Genomic DNA, 15409 nt, shown 5'->3' on the forward strand with positions numbered 1-15409 from the left:
AGTGATAAGTGGTATCATTCAGAATAAAATTTATGTACAGAGTGAGTGGGGAGGAATAACCATAATATATGAAGGAAATGAACAGGTTTACAAGAAACAAAAATACATCAAAATGTTCATAAAGGTATGAAACAGAATGTCTGTAAACTTCCTACTGACAACACAAAATCAATTTCTGGGTGATCCATTAAATTAACAACAAGTATTCTTATAGACATTCTTGTAGAAACAAATTTAAATATTTTTCCACACAACTGGACTTACACTCCCTTCTATACATATGTTTCAAACCATTTTTTTTACAAATAAAAACACCTATTTAATGTAGATGTTAGATCTAGTATTTAAGTCTTGTTTGTAGTTGCATTTTATTATGTTTAGTGACTGTGTTGTCTATATTTTATATTATGTTATTTTGATTTGTTCCAGTGATTGGTTGGAACATTTGTTTTGATTTTTGACACATTCTGTATCCAATGGCGTGTGAACTTGTTTCTCGTCCTGTAATTGGATCTATTTGAATATAAGAATAATAAAAAGAAAAATTATTAATTCATATTGGTGTCACATTTTACATCTTCGCCAGGAACTTGAGCAAACATATTTACAGTGAAAATCAGACTTTTAAATTTATTTTTAGGTAGCTCATTCTTCACCACAATGTCTTGATAGCTCAGTTCCTACAACGCCAGACTATGGGTTCAACAGATGTGGTTCAATTTCTAACAGGGACACTGGTACTATTTATCTTCATCATGTTTAGAATGGAAACTCATCCCACCCATATCTAATAAGTAGACCCATCCTCCTAAGCTAAAGGGAAAAAGAATGTAAAGCTGACATACCAACTCTGTCTAGTGTCAAGGCTGATAATGAGCGGCATGTAACCATGTTCCACATGCCTTCACAATATTCCTGTTTCTAAAAACTACCTAAGCCTAAGGCCAACTGTTTTGAACTGTTACAGCATTAGTGAATATAATATTAACATAGGTTCTTGCCAAAATTACTGTACTGTGCAATTTTCATGCAACAATGCATTCAGCATTCAGAAATATATTCAGCATTACATTAATGTGAAATAAACCATCTGTTATGGGTATGGAGGGCTGGTGCAAGCCTAACTACCAATCTAGGTGATATGAAATTCCAATGGTCAACCCCCTCACTCACTCAGTTAAGAACAGCCCAACTTTCTTAAAAATTCTGAACTTTTTACTGATTAGTAACATGAAATTCCCAGACACTGTGATGAAAACCACCACTAGTGTTGTAATTCTCATGAGTTTTATTTACATTGCTGCATAACAAGTTTATGAACATAAAAAGAGCAGAAATTAATTTCCATTTAACAAATATCAAATGTTTGTAAAATGTGCCACTCCAGTAAGACGCACAGTTCACCTGCATTATCACACCAACACTGTACGTATGAACAGAAAATGTTTCAATAAAAATTTCTTGTGTTAAAACTTTCATCTTAGTAGCCTGTATTTAACTTAAAACAAAAGAAAGTTTTCTAAGCAATTACAAAAGCATATGTAATAGAAGTTCTAAAACATTCTGACACATGCATACTAAGCAGGATGGAGAATCATCAGCACAGATCCACACTGGTCAGTATTCCCACATAAAGCTCAGCATCTCCAGTTTGTGCCAATTCTCCAATTTAATGCCACATTCCCAGGCAATGACACACAGAGGTTAAGTAGGCAGTCTATGGCTTTGCTTGATTTCAGGCATTACCACTCAAACCACCTCACCTATAAGTTCAACATTCCTAACATACATATTGTACTGGAACCTCGGTCTTCCTTTGTCTTACAATTACACCCAAATTGAACATTAATTCATGACCTGCAGCATGACTAAGAGATCATTACTACATATGCATCAATCACACAATCAGACAGACAAATTATCATTAGTACTATTATCACACATTTTGTATATATAAATTTAACAGAAGTTACCATAAAAAACAAAAAAAAAATAATAATAATCTCTTAGTTACTTCCTGATACACTAGAAATGCCAAGTGATATTACAACTGCCATCTTCTAACATGGTGGTGAGAATGCAACATATTCTCCATTGCTTGCAAAGAACAAAGACACTGATGATGACATGTCATTACTGTATTATATGACATGATGGTGGTTGGAAGATGAAGTGTGTATTTGTCCTCTTCAAACCCTTCTTGTATATCAACATACTTGTTATACAGTGCTGTGTATGTACGTATGTGTGTGCGGGTGAGTAAGGGGTGGGCTATACAATCAGGCCCTCTCACTGTGACCTTCAACGATCTATCGTGCTTCTCCTTTGGATTAACCCTTTATTAATCCTACACTTTGAATGAAATGTAGGGCTTCAATTATGGGGGTGTTATGAACGTCACTTGGTTCCATGAAGAACTGACACAGGTGACGAAATCTTAAGTAAGCTATGGCCTCAGAATTACATAGGACATGACGTGGCTGATTTGTCTTCTTGTAAGCACCTTTCACAGGTTGGGTCATCTGTCAGTCCCAGTTTATACAGTGCTGAATGATCGGATGAATTTTGATGTAATGGAAGAATATGGTAAGAAGCAAGTACATCCCATTTCTAATTAACCAGTGGTCTAAAAAGCTCCATATGGTAGGCCTATAACCGATATGTCAACATTCCAGGCATTAATAATATAGGAAGCACTGCTACAGTTGGACAAAATTATGTGACACTTTTAGATATTCTACTGCAGTTTTGTGCCATTATCCCTAAAAATGTTTCCGTCTCATCACTAGGCATGTTAGTATAAAACTGATTAGCACTTTCAGATCACAGATTTCTTCAGAAGAATTGAATCAGGGCAGTATGTATCAGAAACGTGACTGCTCCTTGCTATACTTGCATGCAACTGATACAACCAAGTTGCTGGGATTTCGTAAATACATAACAAGAGAATCTGTTTTGTGCTGCCAACATGCAAGTATTTACAACTGCATGAAACACATTTGACCTAATAATATTTACTCATTCCAAAAAAAAAATTAACATTTCATTAAAAATTACACTTTCATATCTGATTGCAAGGCTGTCCCAAGACCCAAGAAATTATGTATGATACAGTATGCCCCAAAAAATTGCAGTACTGAAACTTGCGCATCTCGAATGCGCATGTGCGTTTGTCAACGGGGCACAGCTCCAGCCGCACGCGTTCCCAGTAGTGAAAAGGAAGTTTTGTTGTGCAGTTGTTGTTGGAAATGAGTCTCTTGACAGAGGAAAAAGTATTCATAGCTGATTATTATTGCCCCTCATACGGAAGTGGTCGCCAGACAACTCGCTTCCTTGGTTTTGAGTGGCCAGATGTTATCGTCCAGAAACCGCTACATAGTACACATGTGACGATATGGTGTGCCATCTCAGCACACGGTATATTAGGCCCCTATTTCATTGAGGATGAGGAAGGCAATGCTCTTACCGTCACCCAAGAATGCTACAGGGACATTGTGATCGGGCCATTTCTTCAGGATTTGAGAAGGTTCTGTCCTGCAAGGAGCCTTCACATGAACAGACAGTGGTATCAACAGGATGTCTTTTCATTTCAGTACTGTATATTTTGGCGCATTCTGTATATCTAGTTTTCAAATTGATACTATGGTGGATGCTAGTACAACAAAAAGATAAGCTGCACTGTCAAAGCAGCAACTGGAACAGAATTCAGAGATGGATGCCACATGTTTCTCTGAAATGTCCATACACACATAAAGGCTACTTGGCACCACAACCATGAAGATCACAGTCTAAATACACCATCTTCATAATTCATACCAAACCATATTCATTACCCTTGCAGCTACAGTTGCTAAGCCTTACAGATCAAATTCAGAATAAACAGAGAAGTAAACTGTATAAACTACAGGAAATCCCACAGTATAAGCTGGAGACCTAATTTCTTAGCAAAATACTTCACACTTCAAATCATACAAAGTAAAAAGACTGTAAAAATAACTATATATATATATTTTGCAAATCACTTGGCATACCTAATATATACAGATGGAGTTGTACATCTTATAAGTAAAAAGTAAGAAACACCATATGTGCAGGAGAAAAACATCTCACAACAGTGAACAACATTACTACATCAGCTTACCTCTTAAACCTCTGCTTCAAGCACGACCATTGTCTAAATAAGTTACACAACGCAAACGAAAAAAATAGAAATAAAATAAAACCCATCCAAAAGATTTCTTTTAAAGTCTTCTGATTCAGCATTAACTGGTTTCTGGAAAACTAACTGCATTAATGTCTGCTTACCTGTACAATTATATGCGGAACTCTTAACAAGATTTATTGGCAAACTCGTACAGATGAAATTCTCCCTTAATCTAACCGTAAGTATGAACACTACTATTGAAATGAGCCAAGAGCATTATAACTCCGTGCAAGGGTATGCAATGTTACTCAATGACTTCACCATCAATCTGCAGCCTTCACCAACTTTTGCATCTCATCCTTCTTTTACACACTCTCTAAATCTGCATCAAAGCATAGAGGGTATATTAGTCTATTCACCTTACATCATCTAGTTCTATGTTCACTCCAAAAAACTTCATTACAAATTCAGCATCTATTTACACCTTCAGAATGCCTGTCCAATGTCTATCCAATAAATTGATAAAAAACATAAGAAGTATAAAAATAGAAATATGAAGATAAGTAAAAACAGAATGAGACAAATAAAATCATATTAATATAGTACTGTGTTTTTAAAAATCACAAAAAAAGAACTTTCAGACAATGTGATAAAATATAAAGACTGGCTAAAATTTTTGAACAGAAAGAGAATATGCAACAATTCCACAATTCTCTTCCAAACACAGAAGATGATAATGAAGTTTCTTAGTGTAAGCAAAGACAGGCAAATAGTACCTGTCAGTTACCTTGTAGAAGAAGTCAGCTGGTTCGCTCAGCAAAGGTAGGATGAAAATCTTTGAGAAAACCTAAAGACAGTTATTTGCAACTATAACAATGATGACATTTTTAATACACCTGAATGATACCAATAATGACAGAGCAAAGCCGGAAGGTCTGTCTCCACGCTGTCATTGAGACAAGAGGGCTGGGCGGGGTACTGGAGGGGATTACCAACCTGTGGAGGATGGAGGTGGGGGGGGCGGAGGCATGAGTTGCTTGTCTCTCTCAGTGCTTCGACCTCCTGTTTGCTGTTGTTGGGGTGTTGCAGCATTCACCTGTTGCTGTTGTTGCTGTTGCTGCTGCTGCTGCTGCTGTTGTGGTGAAGACTGCTGCTGCTGACTGCCTTGCTGGTGCTGCTGTCGCTGTTGTTGATTAAGCTGCATCAATTCTTCAACACTGAGGGCGAAACCACACACATTCAACCAAAAAAAAATTTTCACATACATCACACCATGGTAGCTGCTTCATACGCCTCCTTAAGTTCTTGTTTACTTACTTAAGTTTTGTAAATGACTCATAGTGAATATTACTAATTTACATTACCTGAAAACAAAAACCACAGGCTTTATAAGATCACAGTTATTGTTTAAGGTTAATATATACAGTAAATGTTTTACTCAACCAACAATTTATATTTTTAAAAATGTTATAGTTGTTTAGTACATTTAATTTAATCGTATAAGTAATGGTACTTTGACTGCTCATACATTAATACTGGACATGACAACATACCAAAAATGTAACTTGCAGCAGTAATTTTACTTGTATGTTTCTATGCCTCTAGCCTATGTTTCTTCTAGCCTGTCATCTAAATTATTGCAAGAATGATCTATGAAACAAGACCAAAAGACCAAAGAGAAAATCATTTAAACTTTTCCCATAAAATTATGCTGCATATTCATGACAGCGGATTAATTATTTATGTAAGATTTTAATGTTTTAAATTAAATTTCAGTGTATTTATGTCACAGCAACTCTTTAAATTTATACAGTTTTACTAAATGTGGTACTGAAAAGCATTACCCATACTTGCTGATAGAGCTCGAAGAATACCACGAGAAACAGAAACAAGAATATCCACATTTAGGGAGAACTGAACAAACTCTAGTCAAAGCCATGAAAATATAAGACCAAGCAACAGCAACAGGCATGACCAGAGTGGTTTGAATGGCTGTTGTACTGCAATGTGGAAAGCAAATGGAGAAACTACCACATTATCACTTTTCCTGGATAGTCTCATTCCAAAAACAGAAGATCGCATTAAGTGGAGGTACTGTTTTGGAAGAGACTGTGGACCTGTTGTCTGACAAGATTACTGATAATGAATTACCTGTAACATATATAGCCCTAATATTGCAAAAGGCAGTGGTGATATGGTAATAATGTTGGTGGCCATGACAAAAATGATTCTGTCCCCATTATCAAGGTTGGAAGCTTTAAAAGGATACCCATTTCAAGATACTGAATTTCTGTCTAACAAAAATTTGCCTATAAATCAAAGTTCTCCTTTAATTTTCCATTTCAAGAGCAATACTACTATATTATTTAGATGAATGTTCTCTATGATGTGTTTTCAAAAGATGAGTGCTCTATTTACAACTATGACACTTACTGCAATAAAATTTTATTAAAAGCATGAAATTCTGATATTAAAGGTTACACATGTACATAATACAAACAGAAGTATATTACTGCAAATCAGAATTTGTGATCTGTTACAATGTTGTGACACAGGGAATATACATAGAAAAACATTAGCATAATGTGATTGTACTAATGTATGAGCAACCTGAATTTCATATTAATATATTTATTAATGTTCATTAGCAACTGTAAATTACATAATCTGATACATTGTCTAGAACTAATAGTAGCAAACAATGAGGGTATAGAAAGAAATGTAGCTAAATATCAACCCCATATGGTTAGCTACCTGAATGGGCAAGATTACCTTCCAAAATTGCAGAAAATTTAAGATTAATTTCGTTTAGGACAATGAAACCTGTTTGTTTATTTTGCCAACAGGAGAAGTTTAGGATTACAGAAAATATATGTACAAATACATACATATTACTCAATGCTGAAAGAAAAGAAATATGAAAATAGTAACCCAACACAAAATAGTGCAAAAATTATATATTACTCTTCACAGCATCTAGAATGTTTACTTCAAAAGGACTGAAACACATGTATGATCAATATCAGCAAATTACATGTAGATAATTCCTATTAACATATTCAAATGGGAAAGAGCTCATGGCTGTGCACTGCAGACGTCTTGCTGAAATGCAACAAAAAACATGATCAATTTTATGTTCTTCACATTTATTCAAAACCATGCCCACCTTTATGTTAACAGTAAACAAAACTAGGAACTCAAATACAGTAAGATAATATACGAAACCAGTGAAACCTGGTCAGAGATCTCACATGCCCGATTCCCAAAATGATATTCCAATGAACTTGTTTTACTTAGGAAAAAAATATATAGGAAAAGAGAAATTAAGGTCAACAGCAAAAATAGCGACATGGAAAGGAAAAGAATATAAAAGAAATAATTAAAAACCAACCCAGGTAACAAAGAAATCAGGCATAACAAGTAAGGTTAACTTCAGGAAAGAAATTACTGAGGAAAGTTTACAAAAATATTGTCTCATATAAAGTCAATGATCCATCCATACATGCATAAACAACATACATAAATATACACAAATGTTGACAGCACTGGCAACCAGGCAATAAGGCAAGAGAGAAGAATCAGAGAACTTACTCAGCAAGATAACACACAAATTGACATAAAAAAATGTGTCACAATGGATTTCTTCAGTGCTTGATTATGCAGTCTGAGTGACAGATGTCTTCCAAAATCACCAGTCTGTTTCCTTTAGTTACCGAGTCCTTGAATTACTATTCTGACAGATCCTCTGAATCTCCATTCACACCTTATTTTGTATATTACTTAAGCTCAACAGATGCAATTAAACCCACAATGGTATTGTACTAAAACAATATATTAGCTTACCCCACACCCTGCCTGGCATGTTGAACTCCAGTTGAGGATGCTGGCCCTTGTCCTAAACCCAAGGATCGGTTGCCCTAAACAGGGGAATGTCCAACAATTGTAAGTTTATTTTACTATCAATGTAATGGCAAAAATAAATGCAGACACCAGATTCCATACACTGATCCTTTCACCATCTTAGATTAATGAATAAGTATATTACAAAAAGTTACCATGAACTGTGAAATTTGACATAGGCACAATACCTGAGTCTCTCTGTACGTTGTTGTACTTGGTATCTCTTGCTGTTTAGGAAGCTAAGATACCTTTGTACTCTTGTATTTGGTGTCACAACCTGATCTGAGCCTTGGCCCCTAATATTGGAGGGGTTTTTTTATATATAATTCATTAATAAAAGACATATAGGTATGTAGCATCACTAGAAGGTTTCTACTTTCATGAAACAGAACTATACAGAGGCAAACATATGCATAGCACAGCAATTCTGACATATTCATGTGCTTCTTAATTACTTCAAACACCACGGCACTTACTCACAAGTTGTGCTGAGCACAAGATGTTTCATTTTTCTCTATGTCTGTTTGAAATAACTTTCACCCTTATAAATATTGAGTTCTGTACAAGTTACATTATACATGCATGCACAAATGCATGAAAATTTATATATAAAGTATCCATTACCACTGTCCAATTTTAACCAAAACAGGGCTACAACTCTTTGATGAACCGTCACAACACAGCAAATAGTAAAACATCAAAGTCAGCGTACATCTGTGGCTTTGCTACATGTTTCGGCCACTATCGGCCATCATCAGGCAAATACATATCAACAAAAATCTACAATTTAACTGCAGTCATAAAATGGATATAACACTATTAATCGTACAATTTTAAAATTGCCTGATGATGGCCGATAGTGGCCGAAACATGTAGCAAAGCCACAGCTGTATGCTGACTTTGATATTTTACTATTTGCTGTGTTGTGACGGTTCATTAAAGAGTTGTATATTGTAGCACAGCAGGATGCATGAAATTAAGATCAAAATAGGGCTGTTAGAAACCTTTCAAATATCAAATGTCATGAAAATCCATTCAGCAGTTCTCAGATTGTTATATGCACTCTGATGAGCTGACAGACAGACAAGGTGAAGCTAACTTTCACTGTAAAAAGCCCAAAAAGGCATGCTCCAGGCAAGATTCAAATTTGCACCCTGGTGTTTGGATGGCTTCGAACCTGCATGGCCTGGAACACACAATTAGTGTGGTTACAGAAACATTACACAAGACATGTCCTCCCACCTGGAATCCTTCCTGAGATTCTTCCCGTTCCTCAGTGAAGCGACGCTTCTGGCCAGGTTTGCTGAGCTGCTGCTGCTGCTGCTGCTGCTGTTGTTGCTGCTGTTGCTGCTGAGATGTTTGTTGCTGTTGCTGAGATGGCGGCTGTTGTTGCTGCAACAACTGTGGTGGTGGTTGCTGCTGCAAGGGTGGTCCTTGTTGCTGCTGAAGAGGTGGCCCTTGTCCTTGTTTTATTTGTAATGGGGTATTCTGATTCTGTATAGGGGGACCTTGATTTTGAAGTTGGGAGTTTTGATTTTGTAAAGGGGAACCTTGATTTTGCTGCTGAAAAGGTCCTTGCTGTAAATGAGGACCTTGTGGTGGAGTTTGATTCTGTAATGGCGGTCCTGGCTGTTGAATTCCAGGTCCCTGAATTGGTGGCCCTGGTTGCATTTGAGGCCCTTGACCTTGTAGTGGAGGTGCCTGGCTCTGAATTGGTGGTCCCTGACCCTGAAGTGGTGGTCCCTGACCCTGAAGTAGGGGTCCTTGACCTTGTAAAGGAGGTCCCTGGCTTTGTAAGGGACCTTGTGCTTGCATGGGTAGACCCTGTTGCCAGGGTTGTCCTTGATGTTGCAAGGGGTGTCCTTGAGCTTGTATATGAGGACCCTGCTGCTGTTGTTGCACTTGGGTATGCATCCCCTGTGGAGCTTGCTGAGGTTCTGGACGTCCAAATGCTGGATAACTAGCAGGAGCTGGTATGGAATTCTGCATATACTAGAACAAAGAAAATGTAAGATACATTTAAAGATAATGGGAAGGGAATCAATACAGTTCATTTTTCCAAGTAACTGACTACACCAACATCATAAATTATAGCAGAAACCACCAACAGTCACCTACTAGCAGCTAACAGTCCTTTATAAAATTAAACTTGAATAATTAATGTATTTTAAGGACTACTGAGTGATTGTTCTATCTGGTGCACACATTTGTGTTGAGAGACAATTCCCAATGAAAGCGTTTATGGTTACGATTCATAATTGCATAGGGGCAAGCCCCTCATGTATTATGCTGAGGCATAATGAGCATCAGAATCTGTCTTACTTGATATGGGTACGAAATTGTGACAGCCTGTGTTCCTGGAGGCCCAGCCACAAAACCTTGTGGAGGTAACTGCTGTAGCTGCTGACCTGGCTGTGGTTGTTGTGGAGCCCCAATACTACCCAGCTGCTGTGGCTGCTGAGGATGTTGTTGCGGTGGCTGCTGCTGCTGACCAGCTAGGGTTGGCATAGGCACTGGTTGTGGAGGTTCCTGGCCAGGTTGCTGGGATGGAACAGGCACTGACTGTGGTACCAACTGCGCATGGGCACCAGATGTCGGTGGTGGTTGTGTTGTGACATAAATCTGTTGACTTCCATAAGAATGTGGCGGCAAAGTCTGATTTGGTGGTGGGACAGCTGTTGGTGGAGGTGCCAGACCTTGATGACCTGCCAAAAAGTATTTTCTTGCTTAGCAAGATTAAAGAAAGTTATCCACTTCATCATCTAATCCTTACAACTGACAATAAAAAAAAAATAATCCTTACATGTTGATTCAGCGCTTAATTCTTTACACTGAGTAAGTAAGGGCAGGGTTACTGACATTTTAGAAGTACATCTCCAGAGTTGGTGTAGGGTGAGCGAGTCTGTATAGCCTGTCATTTAGAAATAAATATAGGGGGAACTGGGGGTTAATGCCACATTTAGGTCTACAGGAACAAAGGACAGAGAAGGTTTTGACAGAAAAGTAAAGGTCATGGAATGCATCAGACTGTGTTTCCATGTATTTATGCATCCAAATGCTCACGTAGCATAACTCTGCTTTACCTTCACTGCTGTGGGTTGAATAATATGAGAAGTGGCGGGGAGATCACTGTTGATTTTGAGTGGGTTTCAGCAGGGATGGTAAGAAAGGTCATGGGGAATGGTGTGTCATAGGAGGACGATGGGTCTACACTGGGGGCAGGATTGATCATTGGGACAGCGGAGAGGGACAATTTTGTTAAACAGATGCAGTCAACTTTACAGAGAGGTGAATCTCCTTATACAGCTCTTGTAACCATTCATCACTTCAGCTTAGGATTGCGCAGGGGGTCTGGTTATGGCACTCTCACTACTACTTAACCATGTGGATGATCATCTAGGCAAGGCTTAACTAGTAGCCACCATTTTTATTAAAGTTCTGGTGTAGGCTAATTTCTATGGCTTCCTGAATAACTCTACTTGTGTACTGTAGCAGCTTCACTAATGCCATGGCCTAGCTGGTAAAATTCTATTACAGAGATATGACAGTGGATATGTTAATGGAGGGTCCTCATAACACTCTGGTATCAAAACAAAATCGTTTCTTCAACAGGTGAGAAAACTGTAATGAATAAATTAGTACTTAAAAGACTTATATATTTTCAGATGGATTGCTACTGATAAAGAGAGAGGATGGTAGTCCAGTGGAACCATGATATAATATCCTAACATCTGTGTGAAAGCATTGGTATAACACATGTCCTAATGTTAAGTTCACCTGTCCAGGAATACACCAAACTCAACTAATGAATTTCTTGGTTGTTCTGCTTTCAGTAAAATTACATTTGGTTTCCTTCCACATTAAAATACAACTGCTATCAAAGTGATTTTCTTCAACAGGTTCTTAAGCCACAACTCAGAGATGAAGATGAAAGGAGGATTCCAACCAACTCTGTTACCCACGTTTGGTACTAACTCAAATGGGATTTTTCGACCACTGGGCATGTCAAGCAGCACAACGAATGTGACCCTTCACTAATTTAACTATATGTTTTAAAGAGCCGAGGTTCATAATTTTGCAGAGTTGTGAGATTGTATCTATGCTTGCTGTCAATGTAATTAACCCTGATATTCTGTTTTTCAATCAAACATGTTTGGCTAGTATTTCCAGAGTACATTACAGAATGAGATACAATTCAAACAGTCATTTGATCAGACTGGCAAGAAAAGAATGCGAAGACAGAAGTTTTCAATAAAATAACAATGCACCTGGTGGGACTGGGGGCTGAGGCTGTTGAACTAATGGTGGCTGCTGAGGTTGGGAGGTGACAACAGCAGTTGTTCCTACAGGCCCGGACTGGCTCACGACCACCATTCCAGGAGGTGCTACCAACTGTTGTGGCAATGACGTTAAAGCATTCTGTGGTGGCGGTTGGCCCTGCACTGGAATACCAGGCGGTGGCTGTTGGAGTAACACTTGTGTTTGATGTGACTGTATTTGTTGATGATGTATCTGTTGCTGCTGCTGCTGAAGCTGCTGCTGGTGCTGCAACTGCTGTTGTTGCATCACAGCCTATCAACAATCATTATTATGTGTCAGTTTTATTGATTAATTAACAATGCTGTGACAACTGAAAAGGTCACACAGCATCAAAGAAAATAATATGCAATTAATTATATATAGTGGGGTTTGTATGTATGTGGATGTAGGCTATCATGCCCTGTTTAAATGTACTGTGCCAGTTTGTATATAAAAACCTGATACATCTCATAAGAGATCACACCCATGACCTCCTGAACAAGTCTGACCTTCACAGACTCCATCTAAGTAGCAAGGCTGTTGAACTACTGGTACGATAAAGTGGAAATACACTGAAGTGAATGGAGAAGTTCATGGAGGTAGGCCTAGGCCCACTGTGGCTGTAGTGCCAATGGGAAAAAAAAAGAGGGGGGGAACTGGAAATACTTAAAGTACACCATTCTGCTTACACCTGAAGACAGGTGATAACACAAAACAAACTTCACATTTGAAGTGAAATGGTGAAACTGCCATTCCTCACATGCATATCAATCTGTCTTTGTTAGAGAACAGTATACAAAAGGCAAGAGAAAAAAAAACACCTAGGCTTTATCTGCATGGTCCTAAAATACAATGCTTGGCACGTTAAGCCAAACCTTTACTTCCAGGCCACGAAACCCATAGTTTCTGTCGTTCCATATCCAGGATTTCAAAAACAGTCACCCACTTGCTACACAGGAGTTATTGGACAAAAATGGACAGCATATTTTAGTCTCTGTCTGAACATTTTAAACATTTAATAAACGTTTTCAGAATGTTCAATTACAATTATACATGTCTAAGTTGCAAAATGCTCTTTTAATTTCTGTGTATATTTACCTCATCTCTGCTGCTGTCAGTATGTGTTTGACTGGGTCCAGGATTTTGCTCCATATGTCAATATAGGCATGTAGATTCCCTTACTAGACTAACTGGTTCAGCTTTGATGTATTATGTTTCACCAATAATCTGTATTATTATCTTTCTGTATATCACTACTAAACTTCTCAAACACTACTAACTCTCCACTTTCACTGTTACATGATTATTTCACTCCATTATATTTTAGGTTCGCAAAGCAGTGGATATTAAGTTACAGCCCTCTGAAGTGTGACGTTGCATAGTAACCTACCTATCACAGCGGCCTCTGTAGTCTAGGGGTAACGTTCCCACCTCATGACTCAAGGTACGTGGGTTCAAACCCGGCGGAGGTTGTGGAATTTTTAAGGGTGGAAAATTCAGGGAACAAGTCCTCTGGGAGGGACTTCAAGCTGTGGGTCCCGTGTCGTAGCTTTATGGCATGTAAAAGAACCTCATGCCTCAAAGAGGCCTCTGAGCCAAATTACAAAGGACATTTCCTGCCCAACAATAGTCTCTAATGCCTCTGGTAGATGGGGGAAGCATCTAGATACCGCTGAGCCAGTACAGGCCGAACTCGCTGGCTGAGTCGGGACTCATGGCACACACCAGTATCAGTAGGGTATAGAGACTGGTAGAATATCACAGGGGGACGTACAATAGACCACTGGTCGTGGTGCATGGGGAAACCCACCCCCTCTAATAATAATAATAATAACCTACCTATCACACTAAAAAGCACCACATCCCAGAAGACCACAACCTTCACTATATTTTATTTCCTCTATGTGTCCTCTCTCTTCAGGCCTGTTCTATATATCTCCTTACAATACTTGTATGGAATGGCTGACAACATACTGTCATGTGTACGAAGTGTGACTAGAGATGGGCTTTGGATTGATGACCAGATATACTGGACTCTTTGATACAGCGCATGACTACACTTTACAGTTCACTGCTACATACATACACTAGTGTCCGCAGTCATGTCTTTACTGCCATTGCCTGGTAGCGGCTTCCAACAGCTGATGCTCCCTTCCATTTGGCTCCTGAACTGTCCTAAGCCACAGCTACCAGCTCCTAACAGCAGCAGCTCACAATGACTGAACCACAGCAGTTCTCTAACTAACTACAACTGCTAACTGGTCCTGCTCGGCACAGAGCCTGTAGAAAACGTCTCTTCCATTATTGCTGTATTCTTTTGTCACAGTGGAAATATCTTTGTTTGGGGAGCTGTTACCTAGCAATGGCTGTTGTATACATAGTTGCTTATTTCACAGTCATTGCCTAGCAACAGATCTACATACCACAACATGAAGTTGTATCGCTTGTGCCCTGAGGCTCAGATTACCTGCAGATGTTGTTGCTGATGTGAAACTGCCTGCTGTGGAGGAACCAAAGGCCCTTGATGTGTAGGTATATGAAGTCCTGGAGGTGGAAGTTGAACTTGCTGTTGTAAATGCTGCTGTTGTGCCAACAGGTGCTGCTGCTGTTGCTGATGCTGCTGTTGCTGCTGCTGTTGTTGATGCTGTTGCAACAGCTGCTGATGCTGCTGTGTTAAGTGAGGTGGTGGAACACCCAACAGTGGTGGTGGGCCTGTCAGCTGGGCAACTAAGGACATAAATTGAAAACAAGAATTTCTGGAAAGAACTTATGATGCATGTTTTAGCCATTTCTATATATAATTTCCTCTAGACATGGCCTCCCACTAAACAGAGTCACTGAAGCATGAAGGTGACTATTCACATCCATCTAAGGTTAAGGTTCAGAATGTGTGATACTATACCTTCACTCCTCCATACATCATAATGGCATGATATGTAATTAAACAAAATGATAATTTTGCCTCATTTTTAATATGGGTGCAAAAAATGAAGCTATCACTGTATCATGCTGTGGAGGCCAATAAGATTGTGAGGCGCCGAGTCTCCCACATTTTCTTTACGATCA

General features: G+C 38.6%; 1 protein-coding gene across 7 annotated transcripts in view; it reads right to left on the minus strand.

Annotated features, from left to right (window-relative positions):
• Positions 1 to 15409, minus strand: part of LOC111873054 (putative uncharacterized protein DDB_G0271606) — a 34170-nt gene that overhangs the window by 6445 nt on the left and 12316 nt on the right. For 5 of the 7 annotated variants that reach the window (XM_023867428.2, XM_023867427.2, XM_023867429.2 and 2 more), the window contains 6 exons: positions 14811 to 15070; positions 12313 to 12616; positions 10367 to 10749; positions 9287 to 10036; positions 7988 to 8061; positions 5241 to 5361 (listed from right to left, as the gene is read on the minus strand). In XM_023867428.2, the coding sequence (XP_023723196.1) occupies positions 5241 to 5361; positions 7988 to 8061; positions 9287 to 10036; positions 10367 to 10749; positions 12313 to 12616; positions 14811 to 15070 (1892 nt within the window). The remainder of the gene's footprint in view (positions 1 to 5240; positions 5362 to 7987; positions 8062 to 9286; positions 10037 to 10366; positions 10750 to 12312; positions 12617 to 14810; positions 15071 to 15409) is intronic. The other 2 variants (XR_002844344.2, XR_002844343.2) reach the window with 1 other exon arrangement.

The sequence above is a fragment of the Cryptotermes secundus genome, unplaced genomic scaffold (assembly GCF_002891405.2).
Source record: "Cryptotermes secundus unplaced genomic scaffold, Csec_1.0 scaffold4, whole genome shotgun sequence".
In the NCBI taxonomy this organism is placed as follows: Eukaryota; Metazoa; Arthropoda; class Insecta; order Blattodea; family Kalotermitidae; genus Cryptotermes; species Cryptotermes secundus.